The following is a 16,176-nucleotide window of genomic DNA, read 5'->3' as shown; positions in this document are numbered from 1 at the left end:
TCCATCTATGTTCCATTCATAGACAGAAGAAGCATTATAGTGACTTTGGGAAAGAGCACTCGATTTGTTTTTCAGATTGATATCTGGAGCAGTGGCTCTTGGATAGTAAAGTTATTGAGGATTCTACCAATGATCTTTGTTTACTTCTAGAAAAGCTTCTTCTTGGAAAGCATTATCTTCATCGGAAGATTGTTCCATTACATTGACAGAGACTTCAGGAGTGTCTGGAACGACAACATTGGGCTTTGTAGAAGTTGATGGAAGTTGATTGAGGCAATCCTGAATAGCTTGAAGAAATTCTTCTTTGTTCTTTTATTGGAGATTAGACAGAGAAGTCTTTGAAACTTCAAAGGGCTTGAAGGCTGGAGCTTTCATTTTTGTTTTCACGGAAGTTTTGATGGTAGTTGGGTGCTGAATCTGCTTCTGAAAATCATTTAACTGATTTCTAATAGTATGAAGATGACTATTGGTCTAGTTGTTCTGCTGGATGATATTCTCAAGATCTCTTTTAGTATTTTTCTCACTTTTAAGTTTGAAAGGGGAGGTTGTAAGAGTGGTTTTGTAGTATTCAATTTGAAGTTCTAGGAGAGGTGGGTAGACAGATTGAATCCATTCACCTTTTGAAGTTTGCCAGGAAGTTGTTTTAGAGAGTGGGTTTAAGGTTTTAGAAGTAAAAGGATATTCTAGATTATTTTCAAAAGCATAAATCTGAAACCAATCAAAAAAGAAAATATGTGTTTAATGCTCGTGAATGAATGCATAGAATCTTTCTTGGATTTCTAGTCTTTGATTCATGAAATGTTTGAAAAACTAAAGTTTTTTCTCATGATTATGAGGAGCATAAAAATCATTTTAAAGATAAGCTTTGTTTATCTGAAAATTCTTTTGAAGAACATTTAATTCAGCATCTATATTCTGAGTTACAGAGGAGAAAGTTGGAGATGTAGGTCTGGGTTGTTCTTCAGGAGTGGAATAGATAGGTCTTGGTATTGTAGTAGAAAAGTCAGCAGTTTGCATTGAAGTTATTCTTAGTATATCAGAAGTTGAATGTCTAAGCAGGTCTGGGATCTAAGTAAAGTGTTCTGTGATTATTGGCTAGTTTACTATAGAGGGTGTTCTAGTCAATAGTAGGTCGATAACAATAGGTAGTTGTGAGATTCTTCCTACGTCTATAGTTCCAGAGGAAGAGGCAGTATCAAAAGAGTGTCTGGAAGTTGAGGGTTTTCTAGCAAAAGAAAGTTTTACTTTCCCATCAGGGTATTGGGCAATTTCTTTGAGTTGGATATTTGGGCTAGGTGGAGGCAATGGTTGTGGTCTTGTGGCTCCGTCTAGGATCCAGTCTTCAGGGAGTGAGACTTTATTCCATTTGATAGCTTTAGGAATGACAGCATTGACACAGGTAAGGTCAGTTTGGAGGAGGAGGGTTTCTCCTTTTCTGACTGTGAATAAGAACTTTAGAAGCAAAAGCAGTCATCATGGCTTTGTAATGAACTTTAAAAATCAAAGTGACAGGAATAGATCCAGGAAGCCTTTTATAATTATGAGTTTTGATCCGCAAAATAAGACTATCAAGAAAATTTCTATCATTTAAAAAATAGTTAAGTTTGGATAATATTCAAAAGAAACTAGACTAGTGCAGAGACTAAACTTAATAGAACTAAGCAAAGAATCTTGGAAGTCATAGAAGCAAGCATCCCTAAGAACAGCTAAGATGGAAGTGTTTAGACCTTCTTTAGTCAAGGGCTTAATTCCCACCTGAACTAATCCTATATGGACATAATTGTAACATTTGGCTTTGTGTTTGTTCAAAGAGGTAGAAGTTAAAAGCTTAATAATTTCAAAAAGCTTTGTGCTTGAAATATCTCTTTCTTTAGTTTTGATGCTATAATCAGTTTTGGTAAGGCAGTTAAACTTGTTTTGTTTATAGATCTGATCTTTCTGGACTTTAGGAAGTTCCCAATTATCTATTACTTTTTCAAAGTCTTCAAAAATTAATTATTCACTATTGACTATCTTCTCTCCAGTTTTGGAGGTAGAATAGCTAGAAATAAACTGATTTCTGCAAATTATATCCGTGATTTAAACAGTTTAATTAACACATTCCTTACAGTAGGACGTCTGGATTTACAGCCAAACCACTAGAACTTACAATCAGCAAACTTAAATCCTCAAAAGGGCTCAAGAATATATATATAAAGAAAAAATTGTTTATCAAACCATGAAATCAAATTCAATATTTATTTGACGAGACTAATATTCAACCATATAACAATAAAATTAAAAAAAAAAATGTAATCCATAATCATGGCTCTGATACCAATTGTTAGAAATAAATTAAATGGTTATAGATTACATGATTAGAGAATATGTGTACCGGGAAATACGCTTGTATTTATGATTTTCTATAAACAATGAAGAACGAAAGCGAAATGGTAAGTTCACAACTCTCAATATCTACAGCTTTCAAATTCTATATGAATTATTTCTGATGTTAAATGGGGTTATCATATATATATATATAGAAGATTGAGAGTTGAGGCCTCTTCCTTAGTGGGCTTAGACTTGCCCAATCACATGACCCAATTATTTAGATATTACCAATTACTAAACTTATTATTTAATATTATTATTTAATTTTTCAATAAACCTAACAATTAATTAATGCTAATCCACATTCAGATACAAATAATCCAACAATTTCTTAATCATTTTATCATATATATATATATATATATATATATATATATATATATATAAATTTAAAGACTCAAAAATTATTAGTTAAAATTTGATACCATTATTTGAAACATAACATAATATAAAAAAATTAATGATAACCAAAATTTAATATTATGTTCTGTTTATTTTATAGGAAATATTTTTTAAAAAAATATTTTTCTTACTTTTTAGCATTGGGACACTTTGAAAAATAAAACAGTAGAAAATATTTTCTGATTAAAGGAAAATTAAGACATTTTTGAAGAAAATTATTTTTTCTTTTTAAAATAAGAGTTTATTTTTCAGATTTTAACAATTTTATTAAAATATAAAAAACATATTTGTATATATATAACTTAAACACATATTTTTAATTTAATATTGCAAGTAAATGATAAAAAGATAATTTTATAGAAAATATTTTTTCAAAAAATAATTTACTTCAAAATATTTTTTTATACATAAATTATTTTCCACAAAATAATCGGAATTTAAGTTTATAATCTGACCGGTGTAACTAGTAACTTTCCATTTTGGCAATATTTACCCTAGCCACGTTCCATGATTATCTGGAAATTAAGGGACTTGCCAGTTATTTTATTTTAGTTTACCTAATTGCCCTTTATTGCCAATTTTTGCTCAAGGGCTTAGCCCTACATATAACACCCCATTACTTCATAGTGACACACAGTACATGCATCCAATGCAAAAATAATTTCAGAAAGCAATCAAAGCATTCTTAGTTATGGAGATCATTTTATTTGGCCTTCCCTTGGCCGTCCTCTTCTTCTCTAGTAAAAACCTAGTTCATCCTTTTTTTTTATTATTTTCTTTTTCTTTTCTCTATAATATAATCTTTTCCTTTCTGGATAGGTACAAGTATTTACATTTTAATATCATATTTTAATAATTTACATATAGTTTTGTTTGTTCATTTTATTGTGCAAGGTTGAATTATCATATCCATGAATATCAATGGATTAATTACTATATTCAATCTAACATTAACAGAAGATCTCTTCTTCATTTTGCATGCAGATGCTCAGGCAGCCACTTTTACCTTCACGAACAACTGTCCTTACACTATATGGCCAGGAACCCTAACAGGCAGCGGTAATCAGTTGTCCTCAACTGGCTTCGAGTTAGCCAGCAAAGCCTCATTTACCTTGGATGTCCAGCCTCCATGGAGTGGCCGCTTCTGGGCTCGGTCTGGTTGCACCACAGACCCTTCTGGCAAGTTCAAATGCGCCACTGCAGACTGCGGCTCCGGCCAAGTCCAGTGTAATGGTGCAGGTGCAATCCCACCTGCCTCCCTTGCAGAGTTCACTCTAGCACCAAATAGTGGAAAAGATTTCTTTGATGTTAGTGTCGTTGACGGCTTTAACTTACCCCTTTCGATAAGCCCACAAGGCGACGACGCTTCGTGCAAGAGCACGAGTTGCCCAGGGAATATCAACGCTGTTTGTCCTCCGGAACTGGCCGTGAAAGGGGCAGATGGGAGTGTCATTGCTTGCAAGAGTGCTTGCTTAGCATTTGATCAATCGCAATATTGTTGCACCGACCAGTATGGTACACCGGATAAGTGTCCACCGACGAATTATTCAATCATTTTCAAGAACCAGTGTCCTCAGGCTTATAGTTATGCTTACGATGATTCAACTAGCACGTTTACATGTGGTGCTGGAGCTAATTACCTTATCACATTTTGCCCATAATGTTGTGCATATAGTATATATAGGAAATAAATAATATAAATAAAGAAAAATAGAAATGTGAATGAATATTTAGGAAAGAATAAAACAACTTATTTTTGCTTAGTCTGACTTATTCAGCAAAGTATCAGATTGAGTTGCCACTCTCTCAGTTAAAAAACTTATTTTAAGCAATACATTTTTAAAAGTATAATAATTTCTCCATAGGTGCAAATAATTTATAGAAACTCTATTCTTAAGCATTGACGAATGTAATAATAAAAATGAGGAGTCAATCGACTTTTTTATAAAATTATTCTCATACATATATATTTATCTAATTTTTTTATAAATTTATAGCGAAATTCATTTATTAAATATATAAATTTTATATATTTATATTTTAAGTTTATAATAAATAGATAAGAATTTTTTCCGTGGGAGAGGGTGGTATTGACCTCAGTTGTAGAGGTTTCTTCATCTCGCTGAAAAATTTTTCCGCTCATTTCTCTCTGTAAACTTACTTTCATTGTTTTCTCTAGGGGTTTTATCGGCCATACATGACTCCTCCAACCTTTCGTTTTACTTGTTTTTAAGTTTTATTTTCTTCATTTCTCTTGATTCCTTCTAATTTCCTTTAGTTTTTTTAAGGGTAGTGTTGCTTTTTTTTCGTTTTTTTCTTGAGATCGGATACCTTACTGTGTTTTCATGACTTCAACGAGCTCTATTTATCTATCTCATGGGTGCAGTACGTAGTTGACGAGAGTTTCATTGAAGATGATTTATATGTTGTTTTAGAACTCGGATTAATTAATTAAGCATCTATGGTGTGCGTCATGTTGTTTGTTTTTTTTTATTTCTTTTCAAATTTGATAGGCAATTTTCGTGTTATTTTAATTTGAATGAGTGAAATAATATTGTTAGAGTAGAGATTATTGAAATTTTCTGTATTTTTAGACTTATTAAAAAATAAGGTTTTGTTTTTGAAGAAAATTTAAATATAAGATTTTATCTCATTTAATATGCTTTCAAGAAAAAAAAATCTCAATATGCAAATCAATTTGAAAATATTTTTATTGTAAAAATTCAAAAAAATAAAAAAATAATGAAAGCAACAATTTTTATATTTAAATGATTTATATTTTGACATTAATTACCGGTAAAAAAAGTATAAGAGAAATTATTAAATGCACTCGATGTATATGCACCATCTCTCATAATTATACGAGACCAATTCTACATATCAAAAGGTAGGCTATTTTATTAATGGTAAATTACTATTTGATCCTTATAATTTATTAAAATTAACTATTTAGTTCTTATTATATTTTAGAACCCAATTAAAATGTCCATATATTTTGAAAAATCAATCTTTTTAATTCTTTTGTTGGATTTCCATCTAAGAAAATGTTAATCAACTAGTTTTAGTCTTGAACAGAGGGACTAAATGTTAGATAATTAAAATTACAAGAATAAATAGTATAAATAATTTAAATTTTAGGGACTAAATAATATAAATATTTAAGATTAAAATAAGTTCACTAACTTTTTCTTTGATAAAAGGATTAAAGAGTTTGATTTTATAAAATATAAAGATATTTTAATATTGAATTTTAAAAATTTAATTAAAAAATAAATTATTGCTCAAAGGAAAATAACATTAAAATAAGGAAAAATGACTTTCCATTTTTAAAATATAAAGTTATTTCTCCAACCTCACTTTTCAACTGTTTTTCTAAACATTATAAAATATTTTTCAACTGATTTTGAATGTTATACCAAATAAAAAAAAATTATAAAAAATATTTTCTAATTTTTATGAAAAATATTTTACAAGAAGTTATTTTTCACGAAAGAGTGGATTTAAATCATACTATTTACATGTAGATACTTTTACCCTTCCCACAGAAAAATTATATGGTAAAGCTGTGATAGCATCTTACATGAAATTGCAAAACAATAAGAGATTGACAAGAATATAAATATAGTTATTGAAATTTAAAAAAATAAAATAATTATCTAGTTGTTATAATTTTTTTGGATCCACTAGATATATATCTTTATTCATCTTTAATTTGTCATTCTATGTAAACTATCTTATATGGAATAATTAGTGTATTATATAATTTCTCTTTCCACATTCTATTGGTATGATGATCTGGAAATTAAATGGACTTGCCGGTTCATTTTGTTTTGCCAACCTAATTGCCCTTTATTGCCAATTTTTGCTCGAGGGTTTAGCCTTGTATATAACTTCACAGTTACAAACAGCACATCCAACTCAAAAATTACTTCAGAAAGCAATCAAAGCATTCTTAATTATGGAGATTCTTGGTGTTTCCTTGGCCGTCTTCCTCTTATTTTCTTCTAAAAAATCTTCATCTTTTTTTCCCCTTAGAATTATTTATATTTTAATAATTAATTTATATATAGTTTTATTAGTTCATTTTATCATGCAAGGTTGAATCATCATATCCATGAATATATACTAATTGAATATCAATGGATTAATTACTATATTCAATTTAAAATTAATAGAAGATCTCTTCAATTTTCATGCAGATGTTCAGGCGGCCACTTTTACCTTCATGAACAACTGTCCTTACCCTATATGGCCAGTAACCCTAACAGGCAGTGGTAATCAGTTGTCCTCAACTGACTTCGAGTTAGCCTGCAAAGCATCATTTACCTTGGATGTCCAGCCTCCATGGAGTGGCCGCTTCTGGGCCCGATCTGGTTGCACAACAGACCCTTCTGACAAGTTCAAATGCGCCACTGCAGACTGTGGCTCCGGCCAAGTCCAATGTAATGGTGCAGGTGCAATCCCACCCGCCTCCCTTGCAGAGTTCACCCTAGCACCAACAGTGGAAAAGATATCTTTGATGTTAGTCTTGTTGACGGCTTTTACTTACCGCTTTCAATAAGCCCACAAGGCGGCGGTACGTGCACGGGTTGCCGAGCGAATGTCAATGCTATTTGTCCTCCGGAACTGGCTGTGAAAGAGGCAGTGGAGGGATCATTGCTTGTAAGAGTGCTTGCTTAACATTTGATCAACCTCAATATTGTTGTAGCGGCCAGTATGGTACGCCGGAGAAGTGTCCACCGACGAAGTATTCAAGGATTTTCAAGAATCAGTGTCCTCAGGCTTACAGTTATCCTTATGATGATAATACTAGCACGTTTACATGTGGTGCTGGAGCTAATTACGTTATCACATTTTGTCGATGATTCTTTTTGCGCGTATTAATGTTTTACACATGCAATAAAAATAAAGATGATTTAATTAATTAATTTCATAAAAAAACATAATGCTTACTCAAAAATATTAGTTTATTTATTAATTATTTTTAAACCTAAAAATTAATTAAATTAATTTTTTTGAAATTAATTAAATTAATTTTTTTGAAATTAATTTAATTAATTTTATTTCATTAATTTAATTAATATGTGGTTTGAGATAATTAATAATTAAATATTTGATAGTTATTTAATGGTTATTTAAAAGAAGGGAGTTGATAATAGTTTCAAGGGGTTCTAAGCAATTTCAAGGAGTATGCAGATCACTAATGACAACTGCAGAATGCGATAAAGTATCTTCCAGAATTTTCCAGAATCTTCCAAGTACTTGAAAAGTTATAAGAGTCAAATATGCTACAACATGAAAACTCCCAACAACATTAACAACTTAACTAGACTCTAACAATTTTTTATTTTTATTTTATCAGTCTTGTATTTACTTATTATTCATAAGATTGATAAAGATGTGCGTATAGTAGAGTCAGTTTCCACAATCGTTTGATTCTAAAAATTAGAGCACAATACTATATAATATATTTTGCATCTAGCATATCTGCGTAACCATAAACTGTGAGACAGTTAAATTGTTTTTAAAAAGGAAAGAAATAATTAATTTTTAAAATATTGATGTTAAATCCTATATATATATATATATATTCGTTGATGAATTGTATAATGATTAAAAAAATTGATATGGGTGCCTGTTTTTTGTTCTTTCTCTTGACCCTTTTCCTCTTTTTGCTTTGTTGTTTTGCTGGTGTGTGGTGGTGTTTAGATCATTGGATAAATCATATACTCTGCTCTGCTTTTGGCATATAATGACAAGAAATTAAAAATAATGTTCAACTACTTTCACATTATGTCCGTTCCTATAGCTAATTGATTCAGACCTTTTTAGAACCCATTCCCTTATCAGGTTTCAATTTTTACATCTTTTGATGACTATGAAAGAGTTTTGACTCACATTTTGTCCATGATGAGAGTAATAATCAATCCGATGATCCATGCATGCCATGATTGGCGTTGATGACCATAGCAACCGTTCATTACATATATAAATTTAAAAAATTAATATTGATCAATTTTGAACTAAAATTATTAATTTGATTTCGATTTTAGGTCAAAAACAAATTATGATCGGCCTATGAGAATTTTTCTTACTTAGATCAGTTTAGCATAGATTCAAAATATAAAATATATGATAGAATTCATCTATTAAACGTATGAATTTGTATATTGAATTTTGTATTTGATCAGATATAAGCAATAATTTCCTGATAGATGAATTATGACATTCTCCATAAATTTAATTAAATCTCAAGTGGCAGGAGAACGAGAAAGTGTAAAGAACATGAAAGGAAAGCAAAGTAACGAGCTTTGATAGTTTGAAAATAAAAGTTATCATTTGAATTTTGGTTCCAAATTTTTTGAAATATTTAAGGTAGCGGGATTCAATTTGGTCAAACACCAACTTGCTGTGCCTTTAGGTTCAGAATATAAAGTTGATATGATATTATAATTTGCCTATTTTTAAAAGGTATTAAAAAAATAAATTATAAATAATTTTTATTAGAGAGTTAAATGTAATATGGTGCATGAATGCTGCCGAAATGACATTTGAATGCAATTAGAAGACAAAAAATTGACATTTGAAGGAAATTAAGGCTCTATTTGTTTTACGAAAAATATTGAAATTGATGTTTGAAGGTACTTAGAAAAATTAGTCAATAAAAACTATTTTTTTAATTAAAGAAAAATTAAATTATTTTTAAGAAAAATTACTTTTATTTTTCAAAAGAAAAAGTAATATTTCGTTTCTAAATTTTGAAAATTTTATTAAAATGTGAATATATATATATATATATATATATATATATATATATATATATATATATAAATTGACATTTGAAGGAAATTAAGGCTCTATTTGTTTTACGAAAAATATTGATGTTTGAAGGTACTTAGAAAAATTAGTCAATAAAAAATATTTTTTTAATTAAAGAAAAATTAAGTTATTTTTAAGAAAAATTACTTTTATTTTTCAAAAGAAAAAGTAATATTTCGTTTCTAAATTTTAAAAATTTTATTAAAATGTGAACATATATATATATATCATTAACCTAACATTACAATTAATTAACGAAAAATATTTTTGTGAAAAATATTTTTTTTCATGTATAAATTATTTTTAATAGAACAAACGGAGAAAAAAAAAAAGGTGAAAATTGACTAATTACTTAATCCAGTTGAAAGTTGAAACATTCTGACCAGAAAAATGAAAAACAATCAGCATTCAGATTTCAAAAATCCATAGGACCCAGACGGTTGATTTTATCTCTTTCCCAATTTAAGTTCTCTTCCTCCTCATTATAACCCATCTCAGGCTCACCTTCTCATTCCACAAAGCATCTCCCATAGTCAAAGCAGAAGAATCAATGGCTCACAAATTTTTCTGCAACCTCCTTCTTCTTCTCTTGCTGGTTATACTTATTACAGGTTCATCATACTTCCCTTTGCTGTCTTTATTTTATTTTATTTTAATCAGGCTAGAGTTTCAGTTTCAAAGCTTGTTTGGATTGGGGGAAAATAGGGGAGGAATCAAAATGAGAAAGGAGAATAGGCAATTGCAGAGGAAAGCTCCTCTCTCCTGTTTGGATACAAGAAGTAAAATAGCAGCAAGAGGAAGGAAAATATAAGCTATAATCCAATCCCTCTGGCTTATTATCTCCAAATCCGAGAGAAAAATGAGCAAAATTAGAAAAGAAAGTTAGCTTGTTTGGAAACTTTGTTAGAGGGGAAAGAAAGGGAGTGAAAATAAGGAAAGAGAATAGAAATGATGGAAAAATTATTTTTCTCTTTAGAGGAAATAAAGTAATTTTATTTATTTATTATTTATTTTCTCTTTAATTAAAGAAAAAATAATAGCGATTCCTATTTGTTATTTATTATTTTTATTTTCCTTTTTTTAATTTTTTTAAATAGCAAAAATATTTTTATTTTTCATCATAATTTTCCTCTCCCTTATTTTCATACAATTCAAACATAGCCTTATAGTATATACTCAAATTACATTGTTAACCTTATTATATTTCTTGAAACTTGTGAATAGTTTTTTTATCTTTATTTTTATAGAGCTATCAAATAAATTAGCCATTAAATTGATCGAATAAAACATAATTAATGTAAATTAATAAATATTAAAATTTTATTATTTATATTATTAAGGATTATATTTAATTAATTTTTAATTAATATATATATATAATTAATTTTTTAATGACTTACTTACTAAACATTGACCCATTAGTTAAATACCTTCGCCAGGTCAACCTCTTTTCTTCTAAATATACATAAAGTTTGCTTTTACAAAATCAATCAATGAAAAAGTTTTAACTTCCTCCTCCGCTTCACATGCTTAATGTAATATTTTATAACTTTCTTTGTTTATTTATAAAATTGTATATACATGACAGTAGATAGGAGAGAGTAATTTTCGGTTTAAATTGAAAAATTAAATTGAATTGAGTTAATTCAGTTTAATTGATTTAGTTTTAAAATTTAATCGGTTCGATTTGATTTATAATTTTAATAATTTCGGTTAATCGATTCGGTTCGGCTATTTTCATAAAAAATTAAAAAAATGAACCGAACCGAAATTATTAATATATATATCAAATAAATCAAAGAAAATCGAATCAAACCTTAAGATTTAAGTTTGATCAGTTTAAAACCAAACCAAACCCAGTTGGAAATTAAATGATTAATTTATAAATTTTAATTTGATCTGTTTAAAACCGAATCAAATCAATATTTATCGGTTTGATTCGGTTTGATTTTCTCTTATTAATCGATTTGATTCGATTTTAAAAATTTTTTATTTTTAATTTTTAATTTTATCAGTTTGGTTCAGTTCGGAATCAAACCGACCGTATGCACGCCCTTAACAGCAGATTGGTTATTTCAATTTTTTTTATTCATTGTTGTAAGAAAAATGGTATATATTCATCACAATTGCTAAAATTCTTTTAAAAAATATACATAGAAAATTTAAATTTATAAATAAATTTGTAAAACATTTTCTTCCCTCTTTTCAAATAAATAAAATATTTTTATTTTTATTTCATTCACTTTTATTTTTCTCACATCTAAATAGTAAATAGTAAAAAAAATATTAGCTTATTTTTTCTCCTTATTTTATTTTCTTTCTTATTATTTTCTTTTCTCCAATCCAAACATAGTGTTGGTATTTTAATAACCTTTTTGGGTATTTTTTTTTTTATAGGGGGAAATTCTGATATAACCTTCAATTTTGAGAATAATTGTCTGGAAACCTTGTGGCTTGCCTCCAGCCCATCCGACGGTGATCTGGATCCCCAAAATGGACCAGGCACACTGGAAATATTCTCCATGCCAGATCCATGGACCGGAAGCATATGGGTACGAACCAAATGTAGTACCAATTCAACGGGTTACTTCTCTTGCCAAACTGGAGATTGTGGGTCGGGTGCAGAAGAATGCCAGGGTCCACCACCCATATACCCGGTTACCCTGCTCAATTTCAATATCAAACAGAACTTGGTATCATATGAAGTGAGCTTGATCCATGGGCACAACATTGCAGTTCGGATCCAACCAAATGGCGGGTCATTAACTGGAGCTGGGTCTGGACCATGCCCTGCTGTGGATTGCATTCAGGATATTAGCAATATTTGTCCAGCTTCCCTGGTGGCTAAAAACAAAGACGGAGTCTATGTTGGATGCTATAATGCATGTGATGCATTAAAGGATCCGAAATTCTGCCAGGATAATGAATACTCAAAACTCTTCAAGCAATTGTGTAATTTAGCACATACCTACCCCGGAGACAATAATCCTCCACTTTACAAGTGTAGTGGGGCTGCCAGTTACAATATAACATTCTGTCCTGTGTTATAAATTTTCCATGCTATTTTTCAATTTGGTGATCACTCATCATTCTATCAAATGTTACAATTTTATTCGCTCATGGGAATCACAACGAAAAATTTTTTTGTTTAAATCCGATCTATTATATAATCAATATAAAATGTATCGTTAAACTCATATATTAAATATATGGGTCTCACACATTTATATTTTAAATTTATAATAGATTGAGTATAGATAATAATTAATTTGAAGTAATAAATCACTTTTAATATATGTATTTTATTATTATCAATACTTTTAATATTTTTATTTCAAAATAAATAATTATACTATATTTTTTTATAATTAAAATTAAATAATTATTTAAAATTTTATTTATTTAAAATGATAAAAAAATAATCATATTATTATAAAACGAATAAATAAAATATGTTAACAAAATATTAAAAATAAAATAAATTTAAAATATATTCTCTAAATACTTATAAAAGGAATGCAAAACATAGTATATACACAAGATAAAAATCTAATTATATGATAGACTTACTAAAATTAATTTGATGTCTAATAAATTGACCATAAAATAAAAAAAAGAATTTCACACGACTTTTTATAGAATATTATATTACATTAATTTAATCAAAATTAAATTAAATTAATAACTTAATATTTAAATCTAAATTAAAATATTAATTTATAATGGTGAAAACCTATAACTCAACTCAACTAAGTTTTTATCCCAAAAATTTAGAGTCGGCTATATGGATTCTCTTTCTCCACTCTAAATGATTTTGGATTAAATCCTCTGAAATGTGTAATGTTTTTAGGTCATATTGTACTACTCTCCTCCAGGTCAGTTTAGGTCTACCCCTTCTTTTCTTTCTATCATCTAACATAATGTGTTCTACTTGTCTAACTGGAGTTTCCGTATGTCTACGCTTCACATGACCAAACCACCTCAATCTCCCTTCTCTTAACTTATCCTTAATTAGCATCACTCCTACCTTTTCTCTAATACTCTCATTACGGATTTTATCTAGTCTAGTATGGCCACTCATCCACCTTAACATTCTCATCTTCGCAACTCTTATCTTAGACATATACGGCTCCTTCAATGTTCAATACTCACTACCATATAACATGGCCGGTCGTATGGCTGTATAGTAAAATTTTCCTTTCAACTTATTGGAATATTGATATCACATAAAACTCCAGTGGCATGTCTCCACTTCAACCATTCGGTTTTAATCCTATGACTAACATCCTCTTCACATCCCCCATCTATTTGAAGGATTGAGCCGAGATATTTAAAGTGATTACTTTGGGACAATACCAATCCATCCAAACTAACTTCTTCCCTATCACCAGTTCGACCTTCACTGAACTTGCAATGCATGTATTCTGTTTTCGCTCTACTTAACTTAAATCCCTTTGACTCTATAGTACTTTTTCAAAGCTTTAACTTTCTATTGATTCTTTCTTGCATCTCATCTATTAGAATTATATCATCCATAAATATCATGCATCGAGGGATACTCTCTTGTATATATTTCGTCAATTTATCTAAAAACTAATATAAAATGGTAAGGGCTTACAGCTGAACCTTGGTGTAATCCAACTGAGATAGGAAAATCTCTTGTGTCCCCTCCCACTGTGCGCACAATAGTAGTTACTCCTTCATACATATATTTCAATACTTGTATGTACCTAATAGATACTCTATTTTGTTCTAACACTCTTCATAAGACATCTCTTGAAACACTATCATAAGTATTCTCCAAATTGATAAAAATCATGTGTAGATCTTTCTTCACATCTCTATATTTTTCGATCAAGCTTTTAATGAGAAAGATCGCTTCCATAGTTGAACGAACAGGCATAAAGCCAAATCAATTAGGAGATATAGAAGTGTCATGATGTAGTCGATGTTCCACAACTCTCTCTCATAGCTTCATACTATGGCTCATGAGTTTAATTCCCCTATACTTTGAGCAACTCTGTATGTCTCTCTTATTTTTAAAAATATGTACTAAAATACTTCTCCTCTATTCATCATACATTTTTTTTGAATTTAGAATATTATTAAATAATTTAGTTAACTATGTCACTCTCATATCTTTCAAACACTTCCACACTTCAGTTGTTATTCCATCGAATCCACAAGTTTTATCCACTTTCATTCTCTTAAATGCTTCATTTACTTCTAATGATCTAATCATTTTAGTGTAATTCACATTCTTTTCTATTGCTATGTAGTCTATATTCACGTTATTACTATTTTGACTATTATTAAAAAGATCATTAAAATAATTTGTCCATCTTTCTTTAATGTCCTCATCTTTCACCAACACTTTTCCTTCTTTATCCTTAATGCACCTAACTTGATTGAGATTTTGACATTTCTTCTCTCTCATTCTTGCTAATCTATGATATCAATGGTGAAAACCTATATTGGAAATATTTCATATCTCTCTCTATATATAATATCAATTAAAATAGAGTTTAATTTCTTATATAAAAGTTGACAAATAAAATTTGAGTCTTTCAATTTTAATATTTTCATTCAATTTATATTTTTATGTTTTTCATTATTTTAATATTATTGTTTTTTATTTCAATTAAAATGCAATAAATATAAATAATAATATTATTTCCGTATAATTATATTATATTGTCCTATATTAATTATAACAAAAAAAATATACAGTATTTTAATAGTATTAATCATTAATAATAATTTTATTATTAAAAGAAAGTTGAAATTAATTTAAATCAAAATTTAGTAATCAAGTATGCCAAAATTGTGATATTTATTTTTATTTAAAATATATTAATAAAAATATTATTTATAAAAAGAAAAATAAATAACGTAATTCTAAAGTTATTAACTAAATATAAAATATAAAAATAATATTTTAAATGCGTGAGAACGTATAAGAATTTTTTAATATTATATATAATTAAGTTTTATTTAAATTATAAATTTTATTTAGTTGAGATTATTAATTATTTAACTTTTTCATCAATAAATAAATTTATAAATAATATAAAAAATTAAGAATATTTTTATTTGTTTATTATTTTGTTCATATTTTTTCATATACTTAGTTTTTGAAACATGTTCTTTGCGCTTTGCACGTGCATCAAATTAAAAATATATATTATAAAAGAATATGTAATTTATTTATTATATTCAATAATATATATATATATATATATATTACATTAAATTATATAATAAATATGAAAAATATATTTATAAAATTAATTTTAATTTTTTTTATTTCGTACATCAATTTAGCTAATAAAGAATCAAAATTGTACTAAAATGGTAAAATAAGTTTGATCTAATCCTATTATGTCTTTACAATATATATATATATTTTTTATTTTTATTATTATTAATATCGATTTTTTTTATTTTAAATTAAAATATTTTAAACTCTGTATACATCTTATTTAAAATTTTGCTAAAGAAAATAAGGTAAGAAATACATAATAACAATAATTATAATAATAATATATTAATATTTATCCCTTATAAATGTAAGAAATAATACTC

At 28.1% G+C, this 16,176-nt stretch overlaps 2 protein-coding genes and 1 pseudogene across 2 annotated transcripts; all 3 read left to right on the top strand.

The window, feature by feature from the left end:
- The first annotated feature begins 3,463 nt into the window (after positions 1 to 3,463).
- On the top strand, positions 3,464 to 4,433 carry LOC110662709 (thaumatin-like protein 1a). The gene is made up of 2 exons (XM_021821789.2): positions 3,464 to 3,512; positions 3,757 to 4,433. The coding sequence occupies exons 1-2, from the start codon at positions 3,464 to 3,466 to the stop codon at positions 4,431 to 4,433; spliced, it is 726 nt and encodes a 241-aa protein (XP_021677481.2).
- Positions 4,434 to 6,862: 2,429 nt separating this feature from the next.
- On the top strand, positions 6,863 to 7,637 carry LOC110659469 (thaumatin-like protein 1; annotated as a pseudogene).
- Positions 7,638 to 9,973: 2,336 nt separating this feature from the next.
- On the top strand, positions 9,974 to 12,709 carry LOC110662661 (thaumatin-like protein 1b). Its single transcript, XM_021821706.2, has 2 exons — positions 9,974 to 10,202; positions 11,989 to 12,709. Exons 1-2 carry the CDS (start codon positions 10,142 to 10,144, stop codon positions 12,639 to 12,641), a joined length of 714 nt encoding a protein of 237 aa, XP_021677398.2. The 5' UTR covers positions 9,974 to 10,141; the 3' UTR covers positions 12,642 to 12,709.
- The last annotated feature ends 3,467 nt before the right edge of the window (positions 12,710 to 16,176 follow it).

The sequence above is a fragment of the Hevea brasiliensis genome, chromosome 5, assembly GCF_030052815.1.
Source record: "Hevea brasiliensis isolate MT/VB/25A 57/8 chromosome 5, ASM3005281v1, whole genome shotgun sequence".
NCBI classification, from domain to species: Eukaryota; Viridiplantae; Streptophyta; class Magnoliopsida; order Malpighiales; family Euphorbiaceae; genus Hevea; species Hevea brasiliensis.
This window is presented reverse-complemented; position numbering and strand designations above follow the sequence as displayed.

Coding starts and splice junctions, on each gene's coding strand:
- LOC110662661 (XM_021821706.2), top strand. CDS start 10,142: ATGGCTCACAAATTTTTCTGCAACCTCCTTCTTCTTCTCTTGCTGGTT. Junction 10,203..11,988: donor GCTGGTTATACTTATTACAG/GTTCATCATACT, acceptor TTTTTTTTATAG/GGGGAAATTCTGATATAACC.
- LOC110662709 (XM_021821789.2), top strand. CDS start 3,464: ATGGAGATCATTTTATTTGGCCTTCCCTTGGCCGTCCTCTTCTTCTCT. Junction 3,513..3,756: donor GGCCGTCCTCTTCTTCTCTA/GTAAAAACCTAG, acceptor TTTTGCATGCAG/ATGCTCAGGCAGCCACTTTT.